A 15,013-nucleotide genomic window follows, 5' to 3' on the forward strand; every position below is an offset into this window, starting at 1 on the left:
TGTCAGTAACAGGGTCAGGATGGTGCCTCAGTCCTTGGGCAGGAGGTCACCACACACTGTCCAGTAGGAAGGACTTGGTGTTTCCTCTTTCCCGGTGTACAGCTACAAGAGGGAAGGCCCACATGTCTCTGTGGGCAGCTCAAGGAGCCACTGCCATTGCTCAGGGGTTGCAGGGCCCCTGAGCTCTCCTGTCTTGGTTTCTAGGCCTGAGAAGTGGCTCAGTTCTGAAAACTGGGCAGGGGGGCCCAGTTTTTCCCTAAGGTGCTGTCTTCAGCCTCCAGAGCATCCATTCTGTGTTCAGTGTTTGTTGTCATGACCATGTAAATCCGGCAGTATTCGGGTTGGCTGCCATCTATTCTGCCTCTTGCATCCCATGTCTGGTTGGCCGTGGGCATGGCCCTCTGTGGCTCTCTAATCAAGTCTGTCGCTGCACCCTCCTTGGTTGTGACAGTGCAGTGCCTCACTAAGATTATTTCAGCATGTCTGACGCCCGTTACTACTGGGAGCCATTTCAGGAGCACCGTCTCCTAGCGCCAACCCTGCCTTCAGCAACAGGCATCCCTGAGCTTGTTCACAATGCCGGGGCCCTTCGCACTATGCATTCTTTCCATGCTTGGGAGGCAAGAGTCCTCCGGGCTCTCCTACTGACCACAGTGCACTGGACATTGTTCTGGGTTTCACACTCCAGCCACTCAGCACGTGCACTGCCCTGAGCCTTTGGATTCCCTCCTCCAGCGCCCGCCCCACAAGTCCTGCATTTTCTATTTCATGCCGTGTGCACCATACCTGTGTCCAAGGTTCCACAAACACATCTTCATAGCAGATGAGCATCACACCAGGGCTTTGCCAACGTGTTAAAGCCTGTGACCCATGACAGTGAACTCTCCTTATGTAACCTGCATCCCGTCCTCACCCCGAACTCCTGCCCCAGCATCCTCAGGGCAGCCCCTGCACTCTGCCCCTCCCGCACCCACGTGGGCTGCTGCTGAAGGTGCTCTGGCACCCAGGCCTCTCCTCCCATCGCAGGCTGGCACCTCCCTGGCAAGGCCATGTGCTGACCTGTGTGGGCAGAGGGGAGGTGGGACATGTGTGGGCACATGTGCTTTCTTGCTTTCTTTCTCCTCCTCATCCTCCTCAAACAAGAGACAAGCACTGGGCTTGATCTGGTGGACATGACAACCCAGGAAGGTGAATCCTGTCTCAGCCACCCAGCCCTTCAGAGGGAGTCTCTTCCTGTCATAATGGGGGGACAGTTTCTGGGGTTCCTTTTCTTTCTACCTAGCCCTCACCTGCCTTTCTCCTTACAGAAACTCATGCTTCTTTCAATAACTTCACCATCAACATTAAGTTCACACTTACACCAGAGAAGTGTGGGGTTCAATGCCACATGGACTGTGGCAACACGAAGGCCAAAGCCCCCAGACCCCTGGAAAAGGAAATAAATGGCACAAAGGCCTGGAGAAAATGGATAGAGACATGGGGAGAGGCGGTGCTTCAGGTTCTAAAGGAGAATCATACAACCAGTGGTAAGTTTAAAATGGCCCAGGGTGGCAGAGAGCAGATTCTGGGACAGTTACAGGCATTTGTTGCTTTCATATTAAAAAACACGGTGGGGGAGGGATGCTTATCTGACCCTATAGGTCCAGGAGATAGGAAGGGAACAGGGTGGGGACACAGGATTTGTCATGACCAAAGCTGATCTTTTTCCCATGGGGGCAGATCTTTTCACCTTGCAGGTCAAGATACCTTGTGATCGTGAAGCCAATGGACACATCAGTGGACCCTTTCAGTTAATCTGTGATGAGCAGATGTTCCAACAAAGTGAATTCGTGAACAGATTGTGCCCACTGGTTCACAATGCAGTGAGTCAAATGATGAAGGGGATGGATTACACGAATGTGACCACCATCTTCATGGAAGAATTGAAAAGAATCTTTGAAGACTTACTGATGCTCAACAAAAGTAAATATGGTAGCTCTTGGGAGTTCAGATCTAATCACCCAAGCATGTGAGAAAGAATGTGTCTGTGTGTGTGTGTGCATGCAAGGATGATCCACTCATGATGGATTCTTCTTGGGGGGATAACGACATTAGTCTTGTCTATGATCCTCTTTTCTCCTCTCACCTCCTGACATCTCTTCCTCACTGCACCTACTTTTGGTCCATTCATTGTGATTTTCTAAATAGCCTCAAAGCTGTGGGCATCCTTATGTCTCCAGACCTTTTGCCTGACTGTTCACTCCTGCTACAATCACTTCTCCTTTCCTCTCACCTGGTCTGTTTCTGGAAATCCTTCAAAACCTCCTCAAATGCCAGCTCCAGAGACCCTCCCCTACCCCACTTTCAGGCATCACCTCCTGTTCTGCCAGGGCAGGAGGGATGGGTTGTGTGGTCCCCTTGCTTCCCTCAGCAGCGTGGGAGCTCCCTGAGGACAGGACACGTCCCTGCCTCCCATCCTAGCTCAGGACTTGTCCCTGCAGCTGCCACACAGCAGAGGACACAGACATTTGTGCTGCACAGGGACTTGTGGCAGCAGCAGCTGAGAAGGTGTTTCCTGAGATTTGGCACCTGGACCAGGGCTGTCACTCTCCTGTTTCCATTTCAGCAAGATCCACTGAGGCCCCAGACACAGCCCAAAACTGTACATTAGTCGGCTTCATCATATCCATCTGCATTTTGTTAATCTTCCTCATCTGGGCCATCTACAAAAGGTACGTAGAGTGACAGGTGCTGTGGGCAGATTTGGGAGGGGAGCAGGGAAGGTATTGAGGTGGGAGGATGGGGAAGGGACTCCCAGTAGGCCCCACTCCTCCCCTTTTCTGGGACTTTCTCTTCCCAGAATGAGACGGGAGCAAGACCTCATGTCCCTTGATAGTAGTACCCTGGGTCACCCAGCCCGACTTCCGATGAGTTGTAACTGTCACAGGCCAGCGGGAAGGGAGGGCCCACACCAAAACTTAGGGCGTCTGGACACTGGAGGGGAGCAGCAGCGTCAGGGGATTTTCGGAGCAGGCTGTGTGTTCCTACGGGCCAATGCTGGGTGGCATGCAGACAGCAGGACCACGGGTACGGGCAGCACCTTAGTGGCTCCAGGTTATGTTCCAAAGGGAAGGAGGTTTTATTTATGAGGAAGAGAGGAGAGGAACTGGGTCTAATCCCAGGAGTACAGGCTGCAATGGCCTTGACATTCCAAAGGCTGGAGGTCAGGGCTGCATTCCATGGAACATGGCTCGGGACACAGAAGTTAAGCTGGAAGGTTAAGAGCAGAGAGTGTCCAGGTTGAGGTTGGAAACAAGGCCAGTCCCGCCAGACCCTGGGATTCCAGCTGGGGCCTGGGCAATGCCCCTGACACCCAGCCTCCTGCACACTCCAGACCCTGAGCCAGCGGATGAGCAGAATTGACTCTGAGGACAGGTGGGCCGAGTTGTGGCTGGAGTCCCACGGTCACAGTTGAGCTGGACCAGGGATGGATGGGGACAGTCACATTCAGGGTTGTGGGTGTCTTTCCCAGAGTGAGGAGAGGCTGAGAGGAGGCCAGAGAGAAGGATGTTTGCCTGCAGCCCCTCCTGAGGCCAGGGCGTCATGGAGCCAGGCCCTCCCTCTGGACAGGCCCCGGGGCTGGAGAGCCCATGAGAGGGAGGAGGCACTGAGCGGGGTGCAGACCATCCCTCAGCAGCGTCCTGAGCCACACAGTCTGTGGCGGGGCCTGGGCTGATCTGCGATTGTAAAGGTGGGCAGAGGTGGGTATAGGCTGCAGGCACCGGGCGTGGGGTTTGAGGAAAAATGTGTCCCTTAGTAACAGGTGTCCTCTGACTGTGACACTCATTGGGGAAGGACGGCCCAAGAGAACTGGCCCAAGGTCTCTTCGGCCTCCTAAACCATCACTTGTATCTTTTCTGAAGGTGAAGCTGCTCCCGCCAAGACCCTGTGAGCATGGCCTGGTTCACACTCTCGTCTCCGGTCGCCACCTGTCCAGCACCTGCCCCTGCTGTCCAGACCTCCAGGAGTTCAAGCCTTCGCATGTTCAGAGGCTGCCAGTGGCCATGATGGAACTGTACTTTCCATATCTCAGGGTTTTATCCCTTCGTCGTGATCCTGTTACACTTTTTCATGACACATCAGCCAGTTTCTCTTGGTGCTAAGAAATGGAATTTTTGCACTTAAGGTTTTCACTGGCTGAAAATGTCAATGAGAGCACTTTTCTCCTTCCACTTTGATTGTGGAAAGCAGACACAGGCAGTCCCTGTGATATAGATGAACTGCCTTACAGCATTCTGTATTTACCAATGGGCTCCCAAGGCTCCTCACAAGGAGAGTTTATAATTTTTTTTTTTTTTTTTTTGAGACAGAGTCTCACACTGTTGTCTGGGCTAGAATGCCATGGCGTCAGCCTAGTTCACAGCAACCTCCTGGGCTCAAACAATCCTCCTGCCTCAGCCTCCCAGGTAGCTGGGACTACAGGCATGCGCCACCATGCCCGGTTAATTTCATATATATATATGTGTGTGTGTGTGTGTGTGTGTGTGTGTGTGTGTGTGTATATGTATATATATTTTTTTTAGTTGTCCAGCTAATTTCTTTCTTTTTTTTTTGGTAGAGATGGGGTCTCGCTCTTGCTCAGGCTGGTCTCGAGCTCCTGAGCTCAAACAATCCTCCCGCCTCGGCCTCCCAGAGTGCTAGGATTACAGGCATGAGCCACCACGCCCAGCCGAGAATTTATAATTTAATAACGAAGTTAAGAACTCGGGAACTCATTTCTTTCGCGTATGTAAACAAACCCGCACGATGTGGCGGTGAGTTGTTGCAGCATCTTTAGGCTCTGGACTGGTCTCATCGTTTATTTCCTCACAGCGTCACTTTCGTCTTAATCTTTTTATTCCATCGTGTGAGTCTGTGTTTACCTTTATGACCAGATCTCCAAAGCGAACATCCCCTGTGAGTCCAGGTGACCCTGCAGTGAAGACAAAAGTGATTACAGTACAAACTAAAGTAGAAATCATTAAGCATCTGAAAAAGTCCATATGCCAGCGTTCACTAGGAGAGCATTAGGCTTCAGTCGCTCCACTATGGGAACAATTACAAAAGATGAAGTGAGAACAATAGAACATGTGAAAGGCAGTGCTCCCATGAAAGCAACAAGTATTACTAAACAGCGTAGTGGATAAATTATTGAAATAGAAAGGTTATTATTGGACCTAACGATGTTCTCGGGAAGGTATCTCCTCTGTAACCCAGGGATGCCTTTAGTCATGTGAACCATGACTGTATTCTTCCAAATGATATTGCCAAAGTAGATTTCAGGTTCTGAACCTACTTTCCGATTTCCTGATAAAGAGTTTTTTATATGTGGGTTCCCTATTCTACTTTGTTGGTCTATGTTTCTGTCCTTGTACCAGTACCATCCTGTTTTGGTTACTATAGCCTTATACCTTCAAGTCTGGTAAATCGATGCCTCCTAATTTGTTCTTTTTGCTTAAGGTTGCTTTGGCTATACATGGTCTTTTCTGACTCTATGTGAAGCATAGAATTATATTTTCTAGACCTGTGAGAAATGATGTTGGTATTTTCATAGGGATTGCATTGAATATGTAGATCACTTTAGGCAGTATAGACATTTTAACAATGTTGATTCTGCCAATCCATGAGCATGGTATGGTTTTCCATCTGTTTGCGTCCTGTGCTATTTCCTTCCTCAGTGTTTCATAGTTCTCCCTATAGTGGTCTTTCACCTCCTTAGTTAAATATACTCCTAGGTATGTTATTTTCTTTGTTGCTATTATGAAAGGTGTTGAGTCTTTGACTTGGTTCTCACCTTGGCGTATGTGAATGCTACTGATTTGCATACATTGATTTTATAACCTGATACTTTACTGAATTTGTTTATCGGTTCCAGTAGTCTCTTGGCAGATTCTTTCAGGTTTTCAAGATACAGGATTGTATCAGTAGTAAAGAGCTATAGTTTGACCTCTTCTGCCCCCGTTTGGATACCCTTGATTTCCTTCTCTTGTCTGATTGCTCTGGCTAGGACTTCTAGCACTATGTTGAATAGAAGTGGTGATAGAAGGCAACCTTGTCTGGTTCCAGTTCTAAGAGGAAATGCTTTGAATTTTTTCCCCATTCAGTATGATGTTGGCAGTGGGTTTGTCATATATGGCTTTTATCATTTTGAGGTAAGTCCTGTCTGTGCCTATTTTGTTAAGTATTCTCGTAAAAACTTGCTGAATTTTGTCAAATGCTTTTTCTGCATCTACTGGGAGGATCATATGGTCTTTGTTTTTACCTCTATTTATGTGGTGAATTACATTTATAGATTTGCATATGTTGAACCATCCTTGCATCTCTGGGATGAAGCCCCACTTGCAGCTGAATTTGGTTTGCTAGGATTTTATGGAGAATTTTTGCATCTATATTCATGAGGCATATTGGCCTGTAGTTTTCTTTTTTTGTTGAGTCCTGTTCTGGCTTTGGTATCAAAGTGATGTTGGCTTCATAGAACATGTTGGGGAGGATTCCTCCCTTCTCAATGTTATGGAATAATTTCTTCAAGATACATACCAGTTCTTCTTTGTAGGTCTCGTAAAATTCGCGTGTGAAATCATCTGGTCCAGAATTTTTTTTTTTTTGGAAGATTTTTGTTGCTGTTTCAATTTAAATATTTGATAACCATCCTCAGATTGCCATCTGATCTTTGACAAAGCAGACAAAACCATACATCGGTAAAAGAATCCCTATTCAGTAAATGATGCTGGGAAAATTGAACAGCCACATGTAGAAGACTAAAACAGGATCCACACCTCTCACCTCTCATAAAAATCAACACATGTTGGATAACAGACTTAAACCTAAGGCATGAAACCATATGAATTCTAGAAGAAAGTTTTGGAAAAACTCTTCTAGACATCAGCCTAGGCAAAGAATTTATGAAGAAGACCAAAAAAGCAATCATAGCAACAACAAAAATAAATAAATGGGACCTGATCAAATTTAAAAGCTTGTGAAACAATCATTGGAACAAATAGACAACCTATAGAATGGGAGAAAATATTTGCATGCTATACATCTGATAAAGGGCTAATAAGTAGAATCTATAAAGAACTCAAGAAAATCAACAAGAAAAAAATCAAACATTCCCGTTAAAATGTAGGCAAAGGACATGAACAGAAACTTTTCAAAAGAAGATAGACTAATGGCCAACCAACATGAAAAAATGCTCAACATCTCTAACCATCAGGTAAATGCAAATCAAAACCACAATGAGATATCACTTAACTCCAGTGAGAATGGCTATTATCAAAAAGTCCCAAAACAAAACTGGTGAGCTAATACCTCTTGTCTTATCCTGGATGGAGCTGGAGCCCATTCTTCTAATTGAAGTATCACAAGAATGGAAAAACAAACACCACATGTACTCACCATTAAATTGTTACTAATTGATCAACACTTATGTGCACATGTAGAAGTAACATTTATCATGGATCGAGCAGGTGAGGGGGGGAGAGGGGATGGGTAAATTCACACTAATGGGTGTAGTGCATGCTGTCTGGGGCAATGGCAGCTTTAACTCAGGGGTGCAAAGGCAATTTATGTGACCAAAGCCTCTGTACTCCCATAATGTTCTGAAATAAATAAATAATAAACAAAAGTTTTAAAAATTTTTTTAAAGATTTTTTAATAAGAAAAATCATATTCAAGTTTGTTCCCTTTAATAATTCATTGCACTGTACTGACATTTAAATAAAGATCTGGATTTTTGTCAAATCTTAGTGACTTTGGGATTTTGTTTTACAACCTAGTAGAGAGTTAATGGAATTTCATGTCCTCCATGTCAGGCAGTAAGAAACCTAGTGACCCTGCAAGATTTCCTTTAGAAAAAGAATGTAAATTCCCAGCAATCTGCCTGTGAGTCTCACACCTTGTCCTCACACCCTCAACGCAAACACATGTTCTGTGCTCAGGGACTGTGATGTTTTCTGGGTTTGCCCCCACACAGGTCCCCCCGCTTCCCTTGCCTTTCTTCAGCCATGACTGCACCTGCTTCCATTGGAAGGAAGTCCTCACAACAGAGCAGGACTTACCTTTAAAAGTTATTTTATTGCCCATGGACAAAAGATCAGTAACTAGAATATATAAATAACTCCTTAAAAGAAATTAGAATACATCTAAGTCTCCTAAGATGTGGGCAAATGCTATCAAGAGTTCACAGATGGTGAAGAAGCCTGTGAAATGTGTGCCTCAATGTATCCCAAACAATGAACATAACACAAAATAAAAGGGCAGTGGGATGTCATATACACCCATCATACTAACACAGTTTTAAATCTGACTAACCAAATGGTGGACAATAAATGGAATATTGGACATGCTTTCATTGTTGGTAAGGGTATATGTTAAATCTGTCCTCTGACATATAATATGACAATAGCCAACTCAGTGGACAATATGCTCATCCTGGTACACAACAATCCCAGAGTTAGTCCCAGGCTTTCAAACATACTCCAAAAACCATAGAGATATGCAGTTGCTTACTGTGGTGCTATATGTCATAACAAAAATTAGCAATAAAATATGCAACTAAAGTACAAAATATTTTTCAATGTTGGAGAAAGATTTCTGTTTCTCTGTCTGCCTAGAACGTCTGAACTACCAGAAATGAAACAGCCAAAATGCTGGATAAAAAATGTTAAATCTTCCAAATATATTAATGAGGACTTCCGATTGACACATAATAGTAATAACCACATGAATCCAGATTTTTCCACATTTTTTCAAAAATAAACAGATCAGCAAATGGGGCAAATAAAACACTAGAACCTGTATCTCCAATAAATAAGGGGGTAGGAAGTACATACATCCATCAGATGCTTGGCTGGGAAAGGCATTATTAGAACAATTGGTGAAACAAGCAGGCTCTGGGCAGAGATGGCAGAGATGTCTGGGTGGGATCCGTTTTGGTGATGGTCCTGTGGTTGGTAGGAGCATGTCCTGCTATGCAGGGAAACACAGTAAAGCACAGGGCTCAGGTGGCATCACTCAAGATGGGGAGGGGTCAGCGTGACAGCTCACTCTCAAGGGCTCAGGAAGGGAACTTCTCTGTACTGCACATGCACCTACTCTGTAAGTTCTGCTTGTTTTAAAATTTCATCTACTAGTTAAACAAGGAAAATTAAGGAACATTTAATTTTCAGAAATTGAGGTAAAGAAGCAAGTACCTCAACAAATACAGTCCCAATCCTGCTGTTCCTACAAAGCCAGGTCCTCCACTGTGTTTCCTCCTCACTCTGTGTTCCCTGTCCTCAGGCAGCTTCTCCCACCTCCTCCTCCTTACCTGCACAGTCGCCCCCAGGCCCTTCCATGCAGAGCCTAACCCTCACTTGGATGCGGGAGATGACAGGGGACAGGGTCACACTAAAGGGCTTAACAACTCTTTTTATATTAAATCCACTATCTTACCTTCTTTGGTATGTGTGTATGTGTGTATGTCTGTGTCTGTATGTGCCTGTGTGTGTGTGTGTGTGTGTGTGTGTGTGTGTGTGTTCCCACGGATTTTCTGCCTGGAGCTCATGACAGCCACAGGGATTTCCCAGACCTCCTCCCTGTCCCATCTCACTTCCTCACATCTCTTCCTCTCCAGTCCCCTAAGGTCACTGTCCTGGCCTGGCCCCTGTCCTACCTTTGTGCCTTCAGTCTTTCAGTTCTGGCACATTCCTAGCAGGTATTCCTTTTTCCACTAGCTAAGAGCCAGTTAAGCTTAAAGGTGGGCACGAGTGTCACCTTCCATTAAGTCTGCCTCACCTTCCTGTATTGGTCAGGGCTCTCCACAGAAATAGAAGCAATAAAATCTGTGTGTGTGTGTGTGTGTGTGTACATAAAGAAAGGGATGATGAGACAGAGGCAGAGAGAGAAAGAAGGAGATTTATTGTAAGGAAGGGGCTCACATAACTATGAGGCTGACAAGTCCAACCTCTGTAGTGTGGGCAGGGAGGCTGGAGCCAGGAAAGTGGATGGTGCAGAAGCAGTGTGAGGCAGTCTTCTGGAGAGTTCCTTCTTGTTCAGAGAGAGCTGTCTTTTAATTCATTTCAGGAAGTCAACTGATTAGACCACTCCCACTGTATCATGGGAAGCATTTTGCTGTACTCACAGTTCACCAATTTAAAAGTTCATCTCATCCAAATCGCCTTCCAAGTTGACACATCACATCACACCTCCCGGGTTAAATTGATCACCCCCTCATGTGTCCTGAGCCTACAGTAAGAGTGTTTCACTGTCTGACAGTAGATTATATATGTGTAGCTTGCCAATTCACAAGATTTTAGAAATAGATTATGTCCCTTCATTCTTTATAAATATCTGCTCTAGTACAGAGATGAGAATCAATTACGTGAGAGACTGAATCACCATGGAGAACAGGAGATGGGGACGTTCATTCTTCCTACATGTGGTGTCACTTTACAGCACAACCATCCATGGTCAGACACGCCTGGCTCTGTGGCTGCAGCCCCGTCCCCACTCAGCCCATCACTGTGTCACTCCACCCATCCACAGCTGAGGAATCCTCATCACATCCTCGTCTCAGTCCCCGTGGACACATCTGGGACTGTGGGCAGATGCCAGAGGGAGGGGAGGGTCCAGTGGCCCCTGGAGCTGTGGAGCTGGTAGCCTGTGGTGAGGACGGGCAGAGCCCCGAGGCCCTCTCTGCCCTCAACCATGGAGCCCTTTCCCCATCCAGTGAAGGAAGGAGACTACAGCCTCCTACTCCACAGTCTCCATGTGGGGGACCATCACCTGGTGACGACAAACCCCACAGTCCTGAGCCTGTGGGAAAGTGGAACAGGCCTGGACCAAGCACAGGACCTGTCTCTGTGTGAGGACAAGGACATGGTATGGCAGCCATCTCTGGGAATTAGCAGGTACACAAGAGGGTAGGCAGTTGTGGCCTAGTGTACTGGAGTCTCTGTGCAGGGAGGCCTTGTGGAGGGTTGTAGGGATGACACTAGGACACAGGGGGCCAGACTCAGACATGAGTAGGGCAGAGCTGGGTGTCCCAGTGATCTGTGCAGGAGCAGAGACTCCCACCCATGGGGCTGGGTGCAGGAGCCTTGTGGGTCCCTGAGAGGAGGCCACTGGGAAGGGCCCGGGAGCCCCCAGCCATGAGCCTGGGAAGTAGGCAAGTCACTGGGAGACCAGGAGGGAGGCAGAAGGCTGGCATTAGGGCCCCGGGCAGCTCGGCCAGGTGAGAGTAGGGTGGGCCTCTGTGGATACCAGGACACAGCCTCAGCCCTGAGACAGGCTCCTGGCCACTGACTCAGGCCAGACCCAGATGACAATGGAATTGGTGTGGAGGTGATGTTAATGAGTATGAGCTATAGATCATATTTTTACAATAGGAGCCAGGTATGTGGATGACATTCTGCTTGACTGGCTTATACTCATTTTCGAAACTTTCCATGGACCACTTTCTACCTCGGTAATATAGGAAACACCACCTCAGGGATGAAAAGAGATCATGGGGAGTTCATGCAGGTAACCCTGGCCTCGCACATGCTAAGGACTTTCCACAGCTTTCCCAATCCGGCTATTCGTTCTGCCCTCCCTGACGTCCCAGGCCAAGACCACTGTGACAGGAGAGGGACCATGCACTGCTGTCCATGGAAAGGGTTCTCTCTCACGTTGAATGGGTAGAAATAAAGGCCAAAAACTAGAACCCACTTAGCCAGAATCAGGGTCTTTTGCAGATGCTACAAGTGATGATTTTATCCTTTGTATTACTGGACTTGGGCTACCGTAACAGAATATCACAGAGTAGGTGGCTTAGACACAGAAACTTATTGTCTCAAAGTTCCAAAGGCCAAAAGTCCAAGATGAAGGTGAAATCATGGTTGGATTCCCGTGAGACTGCTCTGTGCAGGCTGGCTTGTAAACGCCACCTTCTCCCTGTGTCCTCATGTGGTCTTTCTCCGCACACAGAGGAGAGAGGGGCAGCTCTGGTGCCTCTTCCTCTTCTTACAAGGACACCAGTGCTACTGCATTAGAGATCCACCCTTACGACCTCATTTTACCTTAATTCCCTTTCTCAAGGCCCCATTTCCAAAGACAGTCACACTGAGGCTTGGGACTTCAACATGTGATCTTTGGGGGACATAATTCAGTCCAGGACAGTCTTTCATGGCCTAAATGCCAATTTATTGTTGTTTTAGGTTCACATGAGATGGGGAGCACTTAGGCGAGAAAAGCTAATGTGGGGCTCTTTCAGGGAGAAGGTGAGGGAAGAACTCCGGGAAAGGAAGTTAAGCTGGGGTTCTCCTTCCTGGTGCCTCAGCTTCCCCTGTGGCTTCTTGCCCCCTGGTGAAGGGGAGGGGCAAGAAAGCGGGGGGGGGGGGAGGGGGGAAACTTTGTCAGCAATGGGCAGGAAGGATAGGGGAGGACAGAGCAAGATGTCCCCAGGGAATAGCTAGAGACACCTCAGCCCCCACCTTTAGCCTGTCCTTGACATCCGTCATGCTCAGGTTCCATGTGTGGCTCCAGTGCCTTGGTAGCGCCCCACAGAGGCAGTGCATCCCAGGATCTCCTGATTGCTAACCACAGAGCCTCTTAAATGCTAGAGCTATGCCCACAGCTCATGGCATCCCTTCCAAGGCTCTGCTGGCCTAGCTCAGTGGGAGTGCAAGTTGGAACCATTGCCCTGCCACCCATTGGCCTGATGGATTTCCAGTGCCTGCGTTGAGAAGGCAATCCAAGTCCTAATTCCAATTTTAACATTGGCTTCTCGTGCTACCCACAATCTTAACTCGAGATCCCTTAGAGACACTATGTGAGCAGGAGGTTTGAAGGCAGAGGCTTTTGAACCGCAAAGAACCTGTAGGAAACTGAGGACAGTGGAAACAGGCAAGGGGGCTGAGCTGAGGTGGCAGCGCAGCAGGAGCCGGGCTACTCCGCCAGCTCAGCAGTTCACTATTGCTTAATTCAGTATTATGGTACGTGCAGAACTCAAGCGTTATGCTGAAAATATAGATCAGGTCTTAGAAATATTCTTAACTACAAGAGAAATTCTGTTAATATAATATTTAGTGAAAAAATAAGCATAAATGTTGGATAGACGTTGATCTTTCACAAATATTAATACAAAATGGATCCTACACCTAAATGTAAAATGCAAAGCTATCAATCCTCTGGAAGATGATATAGAGAAAATCTAGAAGATCTCAGCTTTGGCAAGGAGGTTTTAGACATAGCAAGAAAAAATTAATCCTGAAAAAAGTGCTGCTAGATTTCATTAAAATAAAAAACTTTGGCTCCGCAAAAGTTTCAATCCTCTGAAACTAAGAGGATGAATGAAGAAGCGTAGGTAGGTGAGCAGAGAACATTTGCAGAACATACATCTGATAGAAGACATGCGCCCAAAATATATAAAGAACTCTTGAAAGTCAACAAGGCGGCCTTCGCCTGCTTCCAGTACTTGTTGTCGCAGTGGCCACCGCTGCTACAGTTGCTGAGGCTGCTGCAGCTGCCGGCGGAGGCGGAGGGGCGGCGGGAGCGGAGCGCGAGGAGGGAGCGAGCATCGGGCCCTTCTGATTGCCTGAGGAGCCCGAGAAGCTACGGCCCCGCCGCCGCCTGCCCGCAGGACAAAGCCCACAGCCCGCGCCCAGAGCCGCGTCCTCGTCCGCCAGCAGAGGCCACCAGCCCAGCCAGAGCCGCGCCATCCCCACCCGCACGGGGCCCATCGGCGTCGCGGCGCAGCTGCCTCCTGACTATCGCATCGCGCCCGCCCGGACGCTCTTCTGCACCACACCGGGAGGAACTGCAATCATTCATGATGGAAAGTTTCTGTTGGATTGTCCCAACTGTCCCATGGTTCAGACCTCGCCCTGCCATCTGCCCAATATCCCAGGAGTCACCAGCCCTGACACCTTAACTGAAGACTCCAAAGGAGAAGTAAACAATTTGCACAACTTGAGCGATCACGACAGGAAGCACGCAGCGGGGGATGATACTCAGTTTGAGATGGACGCCTGGCTCTCCCGCAAGGATTAGAGGGAAAGCAGCACGGCCCATGCTTGTGTGCCCCTGATTCGCCAATAGGGTCCACAGGGGAAAGAAGAGGTGGTACCAGCAGTCCTCGTGCCACTCTCCACTCTATAGCCTTTGGTGCCAAAGGATGGGAAGATGACTGTCCTCTGACCATTTTTCTCCCTGTTCCCTGTTCCCATTCCCAGTGGGACAGAATAGATTGAAGGTCTTGCTGTATTTCTGTAGAGCGAAGCAGCCCATAGAGGAAAACATTAAACTGTGGCTTCCCTGGTCATTTTTTATTGAGAACCAACCCCCTCAAATTTATCCCAGATCAAATATCAACCTAACAACAGCTGCCTGGCTGGGAAGTCTGGGGAAGAGTACAGAGGTGTGGGGGGTTCATCGTGATTCATGTTCCCTACCCTCTGGCTCTCCTCCTTGTATCCCAGCTGTGGTTCAGAGCTGTGAAAGTCTGGGTTTGGGGTCTTTAAAATCACCAGGGAGAAATGATAAAAAGAGAGCTGCTTTCCCTTTACCTTGAGATGTTTGTCCTTAGGGACATCACAGTTTGTGCAACTCTCGTTACCTGGTGACACTGTTTTGAGGTCCACTTCCCTTCTTCACTCTGGGGGAATGTCTTCCCATTCCTTTACTTTTAAACCCTCTACGTCAGAAGGGAGTCCCCAGTAACCAGCTTTGGTCTTCTGTGTTGCTCCCTGCTTGCATCTTGTTGCTGGCAGAGTTCTTTTGTACTCTGAGATATCCAGGTGACTGCATCTGCTCCCAAAGCAGGTGCACACCAAGTAGCAGAGGCACTGTGGCCTCCACTTGGTTCATTAGGCCTGATCATAGTATCCTGCCAGACAGTGCCTACTCTGAGCAGCATTGACCCATTTCAGTACCCAGTCTCAGTAGTTATTGTTTTTAAGTCCAATGAGCATTGCAATATGTGTTCTTGGATTACAGTTCTTTATGTTTTGAGCTTCAAGTTGATTTTCAGAATGTT

The 15,013-nt window shown here is 47.6% G+C and overlaps 1 protein-coding gene across 1 annotated transcript; it reads left to right on the forward strand.

The window, feature by feature from the left end:
- Positions 1–1,172: 1,172 nt before the first annotated feature.
- LOC105819308 lies at positions 1,173–14,028 on the forward strand. The gene is made up of 5 exons (XM_012655511.1): positions 1,173–1,188; positions 1,308–1,526; positions 1,720–1,962; positions 10,727–10,878; positions 13,582–14,028. Exons 1-5 carry the CDS (start codon positions 1,173–1,175, stop codon positions 14,026–14,028), a joined length of 1,077 nt encoding a protein of 358 aa, XP_012510965.1.
- Positions 14,029–15,013: the final 985 nt, after the last annotated feature.

Source organism: Propithecus coquereli, unplaced genomic scaffold, assembly GCF_000956105.1.
Source record: "Propithecus coquereli isolate 6110/MARCELLA unplaced genomic scaffold, Pcoq_1.0 Scaffold48, whole genome shotgun sequence".
NCBI classification, from domain to species: Eukaryota; Metazoa; Chordata; class Mammalia; order Primates; family Indriidae; genus Propithecus; species Propithecus coquereli.

Bases quoted from the DNA above. Each gene is read 5' to 3' on its own strand.
- LOC105819308 (XM_012655511.1), top strand. The intron at 1,527-1,719 runs GTAAGTTTAAAA...CCATGGGGGCAG, and splicing joins GGAGAATCATACAACCAGTG to ATCTTTTCACCTTGCAGGTC. The intron at 10,879-13,581 runs GTATGGCAGCCA...TTGCCTGAGGAG, and splicing joins TGTGTGAGGACAAGGACATG to CCCGAGAAGCTACGGCCCCG.